Genomic DNA, 18,360 nt, shown 5'->3' on the forward strand with positions numbered 1-18,360 from the left:
GCCTAGGCCTCTAGGCATCTATAAATATCTATGTTAGCATCCTTTACTTTCATAACAAAAATAGAAACTCAAAGGGATTACTGAGCATTATTGTAGCCATATCCCATAAGCAGGGTGTAGACATAGTTCTGAGTGGGGATTTGACATGTGAGACTCTCATTTGAAAAAGAATCTCCACCTTCATACAGAAGCAGTATCAATCAGAAGAAAGAAGATTGGGAATTCTAAGCCCATGAGTTTTCAGCTGCCTTTAATTAGAACTCTTCTGTATCTTTCTGCCACTAGATTAAATGAGACCCTGTTGCTGTTTTATGAGTTATTGTGAGTGCTAACTAATTTTTATGAAATAGTTTGAATGTAAAATGTCAAGTAATTGATAAGTTGTTGCATTCGTACCTTGCTGCATTAATATCACTAATCTGTATATTCATAGTTAAATTGCATATTACCAAACATAATTGCTGATAATCTGTAAATGCATGGTTTGCCACAAAGGCTACAACCTTTAATGACTATGTAGCACAATTCATTTTCACCCTATAACATTAATACTTCCCTGCCTGACATGACATTATGAGTTGCACATTATGACAATATGATTTCTCCATGTTTGTCAGTTTATAGGTTTTTTTTTTTAAATTCATGGTGCTTTCTGGAAAATGGTATTGTGAATGTTTATGGAGTTGATTTGATAACTATACTGCTCTATGAGTAACTATTTTTGCAAAGCTTTTGTCATGACAATGCTTGGATTCTTCATGTATCCCATAGATCATAACTGTGGGAAACTTAAGTGCTACTTTAGATTTCTCTGCATTTAGGCAGTGCATTTTGTTATGGTCAGCTCTCTGAGTGCTTTAAGTTTGGATCTCTGTAATAGCTTCCTTAAAAAAAAAAGAAAAAAGATTTCTGTAGTTTCTGGCACTTGAAATTGCAAGACTCAAACATACTAATTCTGTATTATGAGATTTAGGCTGGAAATACTGAAGCAATAAGATTTAAGTACTTAGCCTTAATTGACATCTGCCTCTTCCCCCCCCCAAACCCCCCCCCCCCTCCGCACCAGTTTTAGGAAGGAGAAGGGAGAGGAGAGGATTAATGGTTGACTAGAAACTGTTTGAATGTCAGGGGACTCAGCTGTTAACTTGTACAATACCACCGTTGGTTGAAGGAAGTAGACTTTAGTTTTTTGTCTTCTACTTTACATAGAGACCTTTAGTCACCTCTTGTTTTCTGGTTGTCACAGGTGATGTTAACATATGTGTAATGCTTTCTTTGCTCCTGGCTTATCTTTTAGTATTTGAGTTTGACTAGCTGTATAGCAGCACTGTGGTGGTTTGGGTGTCCAAATGCAATGTATTAGTTTTGTCTGTTTTATAACTGTTAATGTAAAAGATCTTTCCTTAATTTGTACATTTGTTCTTAGAAAATTCCATTTGATACATATGCTCCGTAGCTCTTTAAGGGCTGCAATATAGTGTAGTGCAGACCAAAGGCCTGGATTCAAATCCTGTCTCTGCTGCTTACCAGCCCTTTAACCTTTAGGTAAATTACATGTCTGAGTCTTCCTTTTTTCACCTGTAAAATGGAAATATAATAAAAGTACCCATCTCATAGGATTGTTGTGAGCAGTAAATGAATTATTACCTATAAAATGCTTAGAATGCTGTCTTTCATAGAGCTTAATAAATGTTGGCTGTCATTTTATTATATTTGTAGGTTTAGCTACCATTAAGCAAACTCCGTAATGATCAAGAGCTATTAAAAGAGGGAGGCCTCCTGCATTTATATAAAGGATATTTCTCAAGATATTGATCTGCAAGTTGTGATTCACTTACAGTTTTTTTCTGGGGGCCCAAAGTTAAACTTGACATGCAACTGTTTTATATTCAGAGCTAGTTAGTGTTTAGAGAAGCTTGATTTTGGGTTAACACTTTTACTTTATTTTTCTCCACCGCAAGTTTTAAATTTCTTTTTGTATTATACTGACTATGTTAATTGTGAACTCACAATTTTGGCAAGGGACGTAATTAGCTTAAATTAAATATCATACCAGAACAAAATATAGGGTAATAGGTTTATACACTTGGAGTACAGAAGGCCTGTTTGAACAAGACGCAAAGCACAAAGGGCACAGATAAATACTTTTGATTACATCAACATTTTAAACTGTGCAATGAAGGGTACCATAAACAAATGAAAAGAAAACCCATAAGGTAGAAAACCCATATTTGCACATATAGAGAATTAGAAAAACCTCCAAATCAAGAAAGAAAAAAGACAGCCAGAGAGGAAAATGGGCAAAGGATATTAGCAGATTATTCACAGAAGAGAAATACAAGTAACCATGAAAATATGCTTAACTTTATTTAATTAAGTAATTAAGAAGACTAAACTATTAAAACAACAGTGAGAAACTATTTTATAGCTGTTAAATTGGCAAAAGTCACAAAGCTTTAGTGAAAACAGATTTTCTCATGGTGGGGAGGAGTATAAATTGGAATAACCCTTTGTAAAGCAACTGTGTATATCTAGTAAACATGAAGATGTGGAAAAAAGGGAATTCTTGTGTACTGTTGTTATGATTGTAAGTTGGTACAGCAACTATGGAAAACAGTACAGAGAATCCTCAAAAAATTAAAAATAGAACTACTACCATGTGATCCAGCAATTCCACTTCTGGGAATATATCCAAAGGAAACAAAAGCACAAAATGGAAAAGGTACCTACATCCCCATGTTCATAGTAACATACTTAACAATAGCCAAGATAGGGAAACAATCTAAGTGTCCATTGATGGATGAATGGATAAAGAAGTTGTGGAAAAAATACACACACTGGAATATTATTTTAATAATATTCTGAATATTATTCAGAATATTATTAAAAATGAGGAAATTGGGCTTCCCTGGTGGCGCAGTGGTTGAGAGTCCACCTGCCGATGCAGAGGACATGGGTTCGTGCCCCGGTCCGGGAAGATCCCACATGCCTCGGAGCGGCTGGGCCCGTGAGGCATGGCCGCTGAGCCTGCGCATTCGGAGCCTGTGCTCCGCAGCGGGAGAGGCCACAACAGTGAGAGGCCCGCGTACCGCAAAAAAAAAAAAAAAAAAAAGAGGAAATCCTACCATTTGCAACAACATGGATGGCCCTTGAAGGCATTATGCTGAATTAAATAAGTCAGAAAGAGATAGGCAGATACTCTATGATCTCACTTATATGTGGAATCTAAAAAAACCCACCAAACTCTGAAAAAAGAGATCAGACGTGTGGTTGCCAGAGGCAGAGGGTTGGGGGAAGGAGAATAGGAGGATGGTGGGGGTGATGGTAGGACAGGGTGCAGATTTCCAGGAATAAGGTAAATGAGTCCTGGGGATGTTAAGTACAGCATGATGACTGTTGTTAACACTGCTGTATGATGTATGGGAAAGTTGTTAAGAGAGTAGATCCCAAGAGCTCTTATCCAAGGAGAAATTTTTCTTTTTTTCTTTTCTTCTTTCTTTTCTTTTTATTGTATCTATATTTGAAGATGGATGTTAGCTTAACCTATTGCGATAATCATTTCATAGCATATGTAAATCAAGCCATTATGCTGTATTCTTTAAACTTACACAGTAATGTATGTCAATTGTTTCTCAATAAAACTAAAAAAAAAAAAAAAACCATGAGGATATGCGCATCCTGTGACATGTCCATTCAATTTTGAGATATCTGCCTTAGGAAAACTCTTGTACGTATGCACAGGAAAACAAGTGCAAGAATGTTCAACCCAGCACAGTTTGCTATAGTGAAAATGTGGGAACAACCTGAGTATTTATCAATAGAGGAGTATTTACCATTGGCAAATAAGTTGGTTCCATATTGTTTCATAAAAGATTTCCAAACATGGTTGAGTGAAAATAGTAAGGTACAGAAAAGTATATGTCATTTACTTAAAAACAAAACCAAGCTCACAAACTGTGTTTATATATTTTTTTAAGTATGAGTACCAAACTGATTGGGAACTGGGATTGGTTTTTTACTTTTTCTATATTGTTTGAATCTTTAAAAATAATTAAATATGTAATTATAAATAAACATTTTTTTAAGTTTAAAGATCATGCCAATACTTTATCCTATTTACCAACTGAAGTTTCTTTTCTAGTATTAAGAATGGAGAGCCAGTGTTTTCTAGATAATACAGTGTAAAATGGGACACATTGTAGGTTCTTAGCTTTTTCTTATTTTGTTTTGTTTTTGAGAGCTAGGGTTGAAGTGGAAGGGCATGGGCTTTGGAGTTAAATCTTAAGTTTGAATTCTAGCTCAGCCATTTTTTAAGACTAAGCAGGTTCCTTAACCTCTCTGAGCTTCAAAAAAGTCTATTTCCTACCTCATTGGGTTGTATAAGTATTGCATGTGCTGGTTTTCCTCATTTCCCCATCTCCTTTGGTCAAAGGAAATTGGTCTAGTGTGGTCTAAGATCAAAGATGGTCTTGTATGGGTGATAAAATATTTTACCAGAACATACTGTGTCCCTGGATCAGGACATACCAGTAAAGATGGAGGATGTAAATAATTAGTTTTAGAGGTTTATTAACTTTTTAAACCATTAAGCTATCTATATGTACTTAACAAGATCAAATACTATATCATGTTAGTGATTTATATATGATATTAAACTTGAAGCTTCTAAACAGTTTACGTGACAGGTCGTTGGTTAACAGGGTTACTTTTCTAATCTCAGAGAACAGTCTTAATTTAATTCAGCACTTATTTGTGCCAGCCAGCATCTAAATCTCAAGAGGCTTCAAAGACAAAAATGTGTCTCAAAAGGTCTCTGGTAAGGGAGAAGAAAGTCAGATTTAAAGTTGAATATATGTATGTACTCTGCTTTTCACTTACACTGCTCTTGCTCTTGTATCTATTAATATCACATATTGTAATTCATGTGAATATCTTCTGGGGAAACTTGTTTATTCTAATACAGGGACTCTGTATAAAATACTAATATAATAAAATGAGTGGTCTCAATGATGTAGGTAGCCTGTCAAGCAAAAATTTTCAAATGGGACCCCTTGTCATTTAATTGCAAAATAAATAGCTAATGCTTTGATGGTATTTATGCTTGGCAAGAGAGTAAAAAGAAATAGTTGTGGACTTTACCCATATAAATTAGAGCCTCCTGAGTAATTAACAGTTAATAAATGAATGCTTCCCACAAGTTTAAAGGCTATAGCTGAAATGGGTATAGATTATGTATATTATCATATGTGTAGGGTTTTATATAGCCCAGGAATCCTTGAAGATAATCTGTAAACATCCTTGGTTAGATGAGCAGAACTTTAACTAGGTGAGTAGGGGGCTATAGTAGGTTGGCCTCCGGGTGTTCCTTAATGTTGAAACCCAATGTCTTGTGAGGTGCGATGTCTGGGAGGGATATGTAGTAACAACTGTAATAAAACAACAATAATAAACATAATAGCTAATGTTTATTGCATATTTACTATGTGCCAAGCACTATGCTAAGATTATTCCATAAGTTATTTTATTTACTCCTCACTACAACCTTAGGTGGTAGGTATTATTTCCCAATTTTACAGAAAAGGGCAGAGAGATTAGGTAATTTGCTTCAAGTCACACAGCTAATAAGTACCAGAGCTAGAAATCAAATCCAGGTCAGCCTGACTCCAGAGCCCATGTTCTTAACCATTGCAATAAATTGCTATGTTGTTTTAATCTGTGAAATTAGTATGTAGCAATAATAACATAATCATTAATATGTTACCTTCTGTGTATATCAAATGTATTCTAAAGAAGCAGTTTATTATTAGACATATTCTTTTTTTTTTTTGCGGTACGCGGGCCTCTCACTGTTGTGGCCTCTCCCGTTGTGGAGCACAGGCTCCAGACGCGCAGACTCAGCGGCCATGGCTCACGGGCCTAGCCGCTCCGCGGTATGTGGGGTCTTCCCGGACCGGGGCACGAACCCGTCCCCTGCATCGGCGGGCGGACTCTCAACCACTGCGCCACCAGGGAAGCCCTATTAGACATATTCTTAATGTCATACCCATTTTATAGCAAGAGTGACTGTGGTATATAGAGATTAAGTGATCAGCAGGAGGTGATTCAACGGAGAACCAAGAAGTTTCTGATCCACAATTGCTTTCACTCGTAACGTTCATATAAAGATCATACAGTATTTACTTAACTTTTTTTTTTTTTTGGGGGGTAAGCGGGCCTCTCACTGTTGCGGCCTCTCCCGTTGCGGAGCACAGGTTCCGGATGCGCAGGCTCAGCGGCCATGGCTCATGGGCCCAGCCGCTCCGTGGCATTTGGGATCTTCCCGGACTGGGGCACGAACCCGTGTCCCCTGCATCGGCAGGCGGACTCTCAACCACTGCGCCACCAGGGAAGCCCTATTTACTTATCTTTTACTTAGATATTTCAGTGCAGTGCAGTCTGAGATAAGCACTTATAGCTTCAGTACACTGCACTGAAATATCTAAGTAAAAGATAAGTAAACACTGTATGATCTTTATATGAACCTTGTGAGCGATGCTGTCTGAGCAAAACATGGACTCTTGGGCCTTAGTGTGGATTTCAGAACAATAGAGCATATTGGTTCATGTCAGAAAACTTAATCCTGGTCTTGTGGAAATCACAGCAAAGCAGAAGAAGAAAAGCCAACCTGAAATGCTTTTCCTTTTCCAAGAGGGCAGCTAAGGTACCCAGATATCTTTGCCCTCCAGGGGTGCAGGTGTGCAGTTTTTATTCTTTAATCATTCACATAAATTAAAGCTTATTCTTTTGCATTTAAAAAATAACATGAAGTGACACCCTCCATGTTTTATTGCCAGACAAGAGCTTTGAACTTCTGTCTCGCTGAAGTTTGGTAAAGTACAAGGATTTTCCATGGCTGGGTGGTACCCTTAACCACAGAAAGAACATTGGAATGATAAGAGCTGCACAGGAAGGAAACCACCAGGGAGCAGCAATTTAGAGAGAGCTCTTTGCACTTGGCTTGTGTGAAATTCTTGGGGAGGAACTTCTTCCTACCTCTGCTGGCTCTTCTTAGCTCCTTCGCTTCACGCACAGATGAAAAGAGCACTAGGACATATATACACTACCAAACGTAAAATAGATAGCTAGTGGGAAGCAGCCGCATAGCACAGGGAGACCAGCTTGGTGCTTTGTGACCACCTAGACGGGTGGGATAGGGAGGGTGGGAGGGAGGGAGATGCAAGAGGGAAGAGATATGGGAACATATGTATATGTATAACTGATTCACTTTGTTATAAAGCAGAAACTAACACACCATTGTAAACCAATTATACTTCAATAAAGATGTAAAAAAAAGAAAAAAAAAGAAAAAAGAGCACTAGGGCTTTCTGTTTCTACTTTCCGAACTAGGAATGGGTGGAGTGAATACTTTGTGGTGGGGTGGTTCTTCGTAAGAAACTTTGAAATTTGGGGACAAGTTTTAACTTCACACAAATGCTGATTAGCATGCATACCTATGCAGGTGGGGACAGGATATAGACACACTCACATACACACATATGAATTCACATGGACACAAGTGGACCACATCTCTCAGATGATTTTACTATCAACATACACCCCTGCTTTTGTGCTCTGTGTAAAATGAAGATCATATTTATTTCTAAAACTGATTAGAAAGTGTCAGTGATGAGGCAGTGTGGTATATAGTGTTAAAAGCATGGATTCTTGGTAGGACACACCTTGGTTTGAATCTTGGCTTCTCTTCTCACTAGCTGTGTGATCTTGAGCAAGTTACTTTAATTCTATAAATCTCAGTTCTCCCATTTGTAAAACAGAAACATGATCAAAATTTCTATCATAGGATTGTTGTGAAGACTAAATAAAATCATGCATGTAAAACAATTAGCACAGTCTCTGGCCCATTGTTGTTCAGTAAGTTGCACAGGTCCTCAAAATTGGTAGAGCTGTTATTATCATTATTATGTGTAATATTAAACTCTAAATGTCTGATTGGTAGCTGAATGTTAAATAAGTATAGTCCTTTATTTATATTTGTTTTCCTTTTTCCTTCCCCTCTCCCCCCCTGCTTTTTTTTTTTTTTTTCTCATGCAAAGTCTGTTTTCCAGAAAAGTCCTCCTTTTTTTGAGGAGGACGAAAGTACTTTGATTTTAACTGCTCTGAAAACATTTCTCCCTTAAAGGGCTTTCACATTGACTTTTAGTCCCTGGAGCTAGGGAGGAGAAGCAGCAGGATTTGCTTCTAAGTAGAGCTCTTTCATTTCTACCATCAAAAAACAAAACAAACAACCAAACCAAAAAAAAAAAACAAAACAAAACAAAATAAAAAAAACCCCTAGTCTTGTAGTAGCCTTAGGTAGATCTAAGTCATAAACGCCTATATAGCCCAAGGAAGAAATCTTTTTGTAAGACCAGGATAAGTGAGTGGAATAAGGGAAGGAAACTCAGAGGTGAAAGTATACCTGATTTTAATGTTGGTTTGGCCATTTTTTTCTTCCCGATTTCATATATGCTTAATTATAAAACAATTAATGCCAGAAATCATCTTTTTTTTTTTTTTTTTCTGGCTATGCCATGTGGCTTGCAGGATCTTAGTTCCCTGACCAGGGATTGAACCCAGGGCCAATAGCAGTGGAAGCACTGAGTCCTAACCACTGGACTGCCAGGGAAGTCCCAAGAGATTGTCATGTATTATCTCACGACTTCACTGTCAGTTTTGGCCATTTCTTAGCAAAATAGTTTTCCAGTTGGATGAACTGTTGCTGAAGCACTGGTTTTGTTTTCACATCTTTTTCTGAGGTCAGGGTTAGAGAATGTTTGTGGTAGCTGATAGTTGTTAGCTTTGGGAAGCACTGATATTGATAGAATAAGTCATGGAATGTAAACATGTCATTCATCTGGACTTTAGGCTGGTGTAAACATGGTGAAACTTTAGGTAACCACTGTCAAAGACTCACTTGAGTAGAGCTTGGGTAGATAAACTTATTTGCTTTATAATCTCACTAAACTACCAGGACTTCAGGAATGTTTTTTTGAAGTACCTATTTTTACAAATTTTAGGTAATTCTTTCATATTTTCCTGAAGGATGAAAATGTGAAAGAGGCAAATGCCCATCTCAGTAGCAACTTTGTGGGACTGCTTTTTGGCAAGATATTTATTACTTTTGGGTTTTTTGTTCTTACTGTTCCAGACGAAAGTTGTTTTGTTTTGCTTTTTTGTAAAAAATAGGATGGCAAATGGAAGTACTGAATTGGAAGTTTCTATATGAAGTGTGCCAGGCTACCACTGTTATACCTAAAGACAAAACTCAGGGAAGGGGAGCAAGCATTTGGTGAGCACCTGCTATATTAGAAGCTCTGCTGTATTACTGAAGTAAACCTCCAATAGCCCTTTGACATAGCTTTTAATAAAATATATTATCAAGAAAACCAGGTATTGTGGTTTATGAATAGTAACGGTATTATTATCCACAGGAAATAGGCTTGCAGAATAATTTGCTCAAGGTCACACAGCTAGCATTTGGTGGGGCTGAGAATGGAACTCAAGTGTCTTAGAACTCCAAAGCCAAAGTTCTTAACCAGTGATTCTTAAACTACATCAGAAACATCAAGGGTACCTGTTAAAGATTACTGGGCTCCAGTTAGAATTTTAAGGTCACCAAGTCTGAGATATTGTCAGATGATCAATTTGTATTTTAACAGGGTGTCTCAAGTGATTCAGATCAAGAAGTTGATTGACCATGTTTTGAGAAAGAATTAAATTATGTTTCTTTCATCACTTATATGTGGAATCTAAAATATGATACAGGGACTTCCCTGGTGGTGCAGTGGTTAAGAATCGCCTGCCAATGCAGGGGACATGGGTTCGAGCCCTGGTCCGGGAAGATCCCACATGCCACGGAGCAGCTAAGCCCATGCGCCACAACTACTGAGCCTGGGCTCTACAGCTCACAAGCCACAACTATTGAGCCCACGTGCCACAACTACTGAAGCCCGCACGCCTAGAACCCGTGCTCCACCACAAGAGAAGCCACTGCGATGAGAAGCCCGCACACTGCAACGAAGAGTAGCCCCCGCTCGCGACAACTAGAGAAAGCCCGCATGCAGCAGTGAAGACCCAATGCGGCCAAAAATAAATAAATAAATGTATAAAAAAATAAAAATAAGTAAAATAAATTATGATACAAATGAACTTATTTACAAAACAGACCCACAGACATAGATGACAAACTTACAGTTACCAAAGGGGAAGGGGGAAGGGATAAACTAGGAGTTTGGAATTAGCAAATACAAACTACTATATATAAAATAGATAAACAACAAGGTTCTACTGTATAGCACAGAAAACTATATTCGATCTCTTGTAATAACTTGTAATGGAAAAGAATATGAAAAAGAACATATATATATAACTGAGTCACTTTGTTGTACACCAGAATCTAACACAACATTGTAAATCAACTATACTTCAATTTATAAATAAATTAATTAATTTAATTAAATAATGTTTCTTTCCACACTTGATAAAGAGGAAAACAGGTGCAGATTAAATAACTATCCAAGACTAAGCTATCAGACAGAGCCATGATTCCAACCCAGGTCTGTCTAATTCTAATACTCATCACACCCTGTATTACAAGCCCATGATTAAGTCACATATTTATCCGTCACAACAAATGTAGAAAACATGATTTCTGATAAATTGGGCCACACAGATTTCATGGTCTTATTATTTATCAAGGTTAATAACTTATGACAACTTTACTGAAATCTTCATGGTCCTTAAACTTTTTCAGTGACTTTTTTTTAAATTAAAGAATTGAGTTTTCCTTGCAGTCAGATCATCCATGTTTCAGGCATAGAATCATTACTCCCTGGGATAAATTTCTGGGACATGCAGAAGTGGAAGAAGGTGGAAGGAGGTAGGAAGAAAGAATTCCCAGGTGTACCTGCTAAATGGTGCTAAAGCTCCTCACCCTAATCACTGAAATGAAGAGTGAAGGGTTGATATTAATACTAACAGCCAATCACACGGCAATAGGTTATGTTCTACAGCATCTCCCATTCTGCCCATTGAGACTAGCTCAGTTAGGGCCAGCAAGTTTGGTTTGCCTATTCTGGTCCACTTCCTAGAACAGAACCAACACCTTGATTGACTTTCATGGCCTACTGGGATTGGAAGGACTTTTTTTTTTTGTATCCCTCTCACTTTCTCTTTCTGTCTTTGTTTGTTTGTTTTTTGTAGCCCAGCGCCATGTCCTCACATACATGGAGGATGCAGTATGCCAGCTGCTAGAGAACAAGGAAGATATTAGCCAATATGGCATTGCCAGGTTCTTCACTGAATAGTAAGTACATGAGTGCTTTGCCTATAGCGTGGGCCCAGAGGAGGCTTTTGGAAGCAGGCAAGATACATGAAAAGTAGAGCAGGGCAATGCTGATTATGTAGTGGCAGTGAATGCTTAGACTGATTGAGGGCTGCCCAAACAGGTTTTGGAACATGCCTTTGGTGCAGCTAGTTTTGTCCAATGATAAGTCTCATGAGTGGTGATAACTATAAAAGTTCAACTGCTGCTTGTTTGATCTATTAGATCTGGTTTTTTTAGGTTCCTCTTATAATTTTTAACTTTCCCTCTTATTCAGAATATTCACTCTGATTTCCTTTAGTCAGTGTTCCTTTAGCCTGTGTTTTTCTTGGCTGGCTTTTTTCGTGGAAATGCTTAGGATGATATTCCTCTGCAGTTTTCTTTCTACAGGAGGCTGTGTCAATCACTTAATGATTTAAGGTTATTTCTAGAGGCAGGACATCTTTCACAGATTATATCTTTGAGGAGTAGTGTTTCTTTATAAAGTATGCTTGGAGTGTGTAAAAGTCAAAATGATTATTTTTTAATTTATTAAAAAATTGTTTTCTTCAAGTTATAATTTATTCAAGATATAATTGACGTATAGTGCTGTCTAAGTTTAAGGTGCATGGCATAATGATTTGATTTACACACATCATGAAGTGATTATCATAATAAGTTTAGTGAACATCCATCATCTTATATAGATAGATAATTAAAGAAATAGAAAAAAACTTTTTTCTTTTGATGAGAACTCTTAGGATTTACTCTCTTCACAATTTTCATTTGTAACATGCAACAGTGTTAATTATATTTATCATCTTGTACATTATTACATCCCTAGTACTGGTTTATCTTATAACTGGAAGTTTTGCCTGCCTTTATGCACTTCCTCCTATCCCCCACCCACCTCCGATGACCCGAAATCTGATCTTTTTTTCTATGAGTTTGTTTGTTTTTGAATTATTGACCTATAACACTGTTAGCTCCTGTTACACAACATAGTGATTTGATACTTCTATGCATTTGAAACTGATCACTGCAATAAGTCTAGTTGTGATAGTTCACCATACAAAGATATTACATAGTTTTTTGTTTTTGTTTCTTTTTTAGGTATTACATAGTTATTGACCATATTCCCCACACTGTACATTTCATACCCGTAAGTCATTTAGTTTGCAACTGAAAGTTTATACCTCTTAATCTCTCTTACCTATTTCTTTCTTTTTGGTATCACAGAACTGTTTTTAGGCTGAATGAAATAATCAGTTTAAAATACCTTGGTCTTCATGAAAGGATATGCTAAAGAAATACAAAAAATTATTTTTATTACCAAAATGCCAACATATTTATATAATCATTTGTCTTCTTTTTCCTTTTTTTCTGGTTTATTGTAAGCATTCTAAAAAAGGAAGAATAGCCTCTTATAGGCTTCTACTTATGGTGCATCATGAGCTCAAGTCCATCCTCCTTGAAAACAATTTTATTTTCCTTTCTGTTCTCCAGAGGTTCGTTGAAGATCAGACATCTCTTCTAATGGCCTTAACTTGGGTTGCTGTTAGGGGAATTCTTGACTCCCCCTAGCTCTTTTGCTGAGCTATAAGTCTTGCAAACAAAATCTAGATTTCTTACGGATTGGAATTTCAAGTTCCTGGGAAAAACAGGCTTGCCAGGATCAGAGCTGGTCCCTTCTCTTCTCCCAGTCTTCTAAAGGAGGGTGAAGTAGAACAAGGAATGTCACTTGTTCTCGAGGTATGGGCTGAAGCAAATGAGGTGGACTGGGAATAAAGACTGAGATTGAATAGCCTTGCTTGCTTTTACAGAACTGACAAGCCTAGGGGTCAAGTTTCTAGGCTATTTAATCTGTACGAGCACCCTTGAGGCTCCTTGCCAAATGAAATATGATTCTTCTGGGGACAGTGCTTCTTCCTGGCTTTTTTCATTTTACTCTATTCCCCCTCCCCCATCTCCTTTATAAGTCCTTTCCCTACCGTGCTGGTTCCTTGAGGATAGGCATCATTTCTTCTTCATCCCTGTATTCCCAATACCTGGCATGATGCTTATTATATGATAGGTGTTAGGTAAATGTTGAATCTACAGCTGTATCTGTATTTTAGGTTATTGCATACTATCCACTCTTATTCTTGGTCTTATTATGAATAAGGACCGTCTCTTGTTCTTTCTCTCTTTTTTCTTGATTCTTTTTGATAAAGTTCTATATCCTGCCATTTAAGAAGCTGTCTACTGGAATTCCCTGGCGGTCCAGTGGTTAGGACTCCGCACTTACACTATAGGGGGCACGGGTTAGGTCCCTGATCAGGAACTAAGATCCCATATGACGCGCAGCACGGCCAAAAAAAAAAAAGAAGCTGTATACCATGTATGTAGCACTCCAAAAGTGAACCCACTGGTGTATGTAACTAATACCGAACTCTAGTAAGACTTATAACTGTTTCCAAATGCTATTGATTATAGCTTTTATCTAGCAGTACACTGTTAGAAAAAAAAAAATCTTAAGACTTTTTTCCACAGTGCTGATAGAAATCTAGTTGCCAAGTGAGCAGTTTCTTGTCCTTAGAAAACTAAAAATTACATAATCTATGTGAATGGCACATACCTGACATTTTTTAAAAATAGATCTTTATTGGAGTATAACTGCTTCACAATACTGTGTTAGTTTCTGTTGTATAACAAAGTGAATCATCCATATGCATACATATGTCTCCATATCCCCTCCCTCTTGAACCTCCCTCCCACCCTCCCTATCCCGCCCCTCTAGGTCATCGCAAAGCACCGGGCTGATCTCCGTGTGCTATGCTGCTGCTTCCCACTAGCTATTGAACATTTGGTAGTGTATATATGTCGATGTTACTCTCACTTCACCTCAGCTTCCTCCTCTCAAGCACCCCCCAACTGTGTCCTCAAGTCCATTCCCTATGTCTATGTCTTTATTCCTGCCCTGCCACATCAGTACCATTTCATTTTTTTTTTTAGATTCCATATATATGCATTAGCATACAGTATTTGGTTTTCTCTTTCTGACTTACTTCACTCTGTATGACAGACTCTAGGTCCATCCACATCACCACAGATAATTCAATTTCGTTTCTTTTTATGGCTAATATTCCATTGTATATACGTGCCTCATCTTCTTTATCCATTCATCTGTTGATGGACACGTAGGTTGCTTCCATATCCTGGCTATTATAAATACTGCTGCAATGAACATTGTGGTACATGTCTCTTTTTCAATTATGGTTTTCTCAGGGTATATGCCCAGAAGTGGGATTGCTATGTCATATGGTAGTTCTATTTTTAGTTTTTTAAGGAACCTCCATGCTGTTCTCTGTAGTGGTTGTATCAATTTACATTCCCACCAACAGTGCAGGAGGGTTCCCTTTTCACCACACCCTTTCCAGCATTTACTGTTTCTAGATTTTTTGGTAATGGCCATTCTCCCTGACATTTCTATAACTCTAAAACACCATATTGGCCTGAGGCAAGTTATTTTAAGAGGTGAGCCAGCATCAAAGCTCCAAAATCCTTAAAAAAAACAAAAAAACACAAAACTCAACTTGAAAGGTGTTCGTATATGATTGAATAGGAAGTAGTATTTGGTAGACAAGGAGACCTGAATGGTAGAAGTTCCTGATTTTCCTTTGATTGTGAATTTATCTACTGAAAATCCTTCTTTCGCAGACCTGAGTTTTGTATTGATTTATAGAAGCATAATGAAGTGAAAAGAGCTCTGCCCTGGGAAGAAAAAGAGCTCCTATCCTTATAAGTCCTCACTCCATAATCTTGGGAAAATTTCTGAAATTTTTTTCCTTTTTTTTTGGGCTGTGTTGGGTCTTCGTTGCTGCGCATGGACTTTCTCTACTTGCAGTAAGCGGGGGCTACTTTTCGTTGAGGTGCGCAGGCTTCTCATTGCGGTGGCTTCTCTTGTTGAGGAGCTTGGGCTCCAGGCTCACAGGCTTCAGTAGTTGCAGCATGCAGGTTCAGTAGTTGTGGAACGTGGGCCCTAGAGTACGCGGGCTTCAGTAGTTGTGGCTTGCGGGCTCTAGAGCGCTGGCTCGGTGGTTGTGGCACACTGGCTTAGTTGCTCAGTGGCATGTGGGATCTTCTCGGACCAGGGATTGAACCCATGTCCCCTGCATTGGCAGGTGGATTCTTAACCACTGTGCCACCAGAGAGGTCCCTCTGAAATTTTCTGGGCTTCAGTTGCCTCAACTGTGAAATGGGTATAATAAAGTCTAATGTGCTAATAAATAAAAATAACGTAATAATTATATATTATAATAAAAAATGTTTTATTAAACTCATACTATGTTTCAGCAACTATAATTCTTTGAAATAGGTAATATTATTATCTCTATTTTATAGATGAGGAAACTGAGGCTCAGAAAAGTTAAAATAGCTTCTTTAAGTTCACAAGCTAATAAATGACAGAATTAGGAACCAAGCCTCATCTGCAGTATTACAAAGGCCACTATTCTGTACTGTCTCCAAGTCGCTATAAGGCCTAATGTTGCTGGAGGCCTAACCAGATAATAATATGAGGTCTCTTCTAGCTATGGTTTCTGGATTCTTTGAAATTTCCCTTATGAGCTGTACTTCACACAGTTTATCACATAGCTTTGTCTGGTGACCTCCATTCATTGCCATTTAAATGTTTTATGTTGTCCTTTTGGAGGGGATACAATTGGAGCTGTCTCGAAACAATAGGAAACATAACTTTTTTAAAAATGTGTTAAGTGTGCACTTCCATCTCTCAGTTTCAAGTTCAGACATTGAGATTTTCATACGTTTAATGGTGGATAATTTACCTTTGAGCAATGATAAAAATACTCTTCAAAATTGTTTTTGGAAGGTTTTTCTGCTGATTTTCTTCTATGGATCGGCTTGCCCTCTCACCTGTGCTGTCACTCCTTCGTGCTTGGTGTTTTCCAACAAATCCATGATTGTTCCAGCAAATCTGGATAAGCTGTGAAGCATGAGTAGCTAAGCTGTACTGTGTGTGTGTGTGCGTGTGTGTGTGTCTGCAAGACTGTGAGCTCTTCAGATCATATTCTTCTGGACACTCTTGAAAGAGGGATACGAAATCCCACAGGATTTTCTTTCATGTTGTATGCAACCTCTACCTCTGAATGCCATCTTTCAACCAATGAAAGGTAAAAGGAATTAATATTTAGAGGTGCCGCTCTAAGAATAGACCAAGTGTCGGCACGGGGTCAGGACCTCTGAAGAAGTACAGACAAGAAAATGAGTCTAGAGTAGCTGTAACTTAGAAACCACAGCAGAGTGTGACCAGGTTCTTGTGGGAAAGATAAAATGAGAAATGTGTTTTTTTAGGACATTGGAAAATAATGATGAGAGAAAAACAGGCTGAAATCTGAGAATTCCTATCACGATTGGGAACCCTTCTTCACAGGCTAAATTGATAGTTACAACACTGTGGCATCAGAGAGCTTGACCTCCACATACTAATATAGAAAAGAATGATACTCTGTGGTCTTGGTTGGTGGGCCCAGGAGGACTCTTTTTTTATAATCAAGTGTCTTGTTTTTGTTTTTTTTTAAATGATGATTTTACCTTTCTAGGGAAGTTTTCATGATGACTGTTTTGGTTACAAGTACATATACAGATATCCTTCATTGATGGAAGTTTTTTTTAAGGATATGTGAGAATATAAGACAGCAGTCATTCAGTAATTATTTTTGAGCACCTGCTGTGTGCCTATGTGTATTTGGCAATGAAGAAGACATAGTGGTGAACAAGACAAATAAGGTAATTACCCTCATGAACCTAGCTGTTTAGTGAGGGAGATAGTCAATAAACAAGTAAGCTGACAATGACGACAATAGCTAATAGTTAATAAATACTTGCTATGTGCTGGGCATGGTTCTAAGCATATAACATGTGTTATCTCATTTAATTCTCAAAATACTATGAGGTGGAATATTAGTATTATCTTCATTTTATACATTAGGAAATTCAGGCACACAAAAGTAACATTCCCTAGGTTACACAGCTGATAAGTGTAACAAGGAAGTAACTAGGATAATGTGATATATAGGATGGCCAGGAAGGCCCCTTGGAGGAGATGGCATTTGAGGGCTTATCCCATGGAATGACTGGCTTATCCCATTTGAGAGCTGATAAGTTATCTCAGCTCAGGTGACCTACCTTCTTTTTGTCCACCTTTATTACCTAGGCTTTCTGTGTCCAAAAAAAATAATTTGATTGATTTTATGTGCTGCTTCTCAGAGTGGAATACCCTTAACAGGCAGTAGTCATAGAAAGCTATCTTACAAGTAATTGGCCTCCCTCATGCGCTGCTCATATATAATAAGTAAAAACAATAAAATAATTAGTCATAAAATTATTTGTGTTATCTAATAGATAGTATAAATATGGAGATGGAAGTATTTATCAATCTTTGGAAAAAGAACATTAGTAATTCCATTGTGATACATATTATCAGAATTCAGTTGGGAACTTGCATGCTTTTTTATATACTCTTGTAGTAAAAGGTATCAGCCTCAAATTCCTTTTTTTATTGTTTTAATTAGAATAAGTCCATGAAATGTGAACTTCATTAATTCACTCTTGGAGAAAAAAAGGAGATTCCAATAGTGCATATTCTTAAATCACTTAAAATATAACTTAATGAAAACAATGCATGATTATAAAATATGTATTATTTCTTCTTTTTTAAAACAGGTGCTCTAAGCCCTATGAAAGATGACCCACTTCTCTCCTCAGTAATCTAGAACAGTCAGGGTATAAACTTTCAGTTCTAAAATTGGCAAATTTTTTAGGATTATCCACCACCCAGCATTTAAGTAATGTTTTGGGTTCTTCTTGTGCCCATGGTAACAGAGGAGTGGATTTGGAGCAACAAGAAACACATCAGAACAAACTAGGAACTCACTGATTTCCAGGCTCATAGCTTTGAATGAGGGGTGGACTTAAGACTTCTCTGGGCCATTTCTGCTCCATGTTTTCCCAATTTATTG

At 37.6% G+C, this 18,360-nt stretch overlaps 1 protein-coding gene across 3 annotated transcripts in view; it reads left to right on the forward strand.

The window, feature by feature from the left end:
* Positions 1 to 18,360, forward strand: part of CSTPP1 (centriolar satellite-associated tubulin polyglutamylase complex regulator 1) — a 187,899-nt gene that overhangs the window by 26,301 nt on the left and 143,238 nt on the right. For 2 of the 3 annotated variants that reach the window (XM_033860619.2, XM_073808940.1), the window contains exon 2: positions 11,242 to 11,344. The exons of the other annotated variant lie outside the window; for it this stretch is intronic. In XM_033860619.2, coding sequence (XP_033716510.1) covers positions 11,242 to 11,344 — 103 coding nt within the window. The remainder of the gene's footprint in view (positions 1 to 11,241; positions 11,345 to 18,360) is intronic. 3 annotated transcript variants of the gene reach the window in all.

Source organism: Tursiops truncatus, chromosome 8 (genome assembly GCF_011762595.2).
Source record: "Tursiops truncatus isolate mTurTru1 chromosome 8, mTurTru1.mat.Y, whole genome shotgun sequence".
NCBI classification, from domain to species: domain Eukaryota; kingdom Metazoa; phylum Chordata; class Mammalia; order Artiodactyla; family Delphinidae; genus Tursiops; species Tursiops truncatus.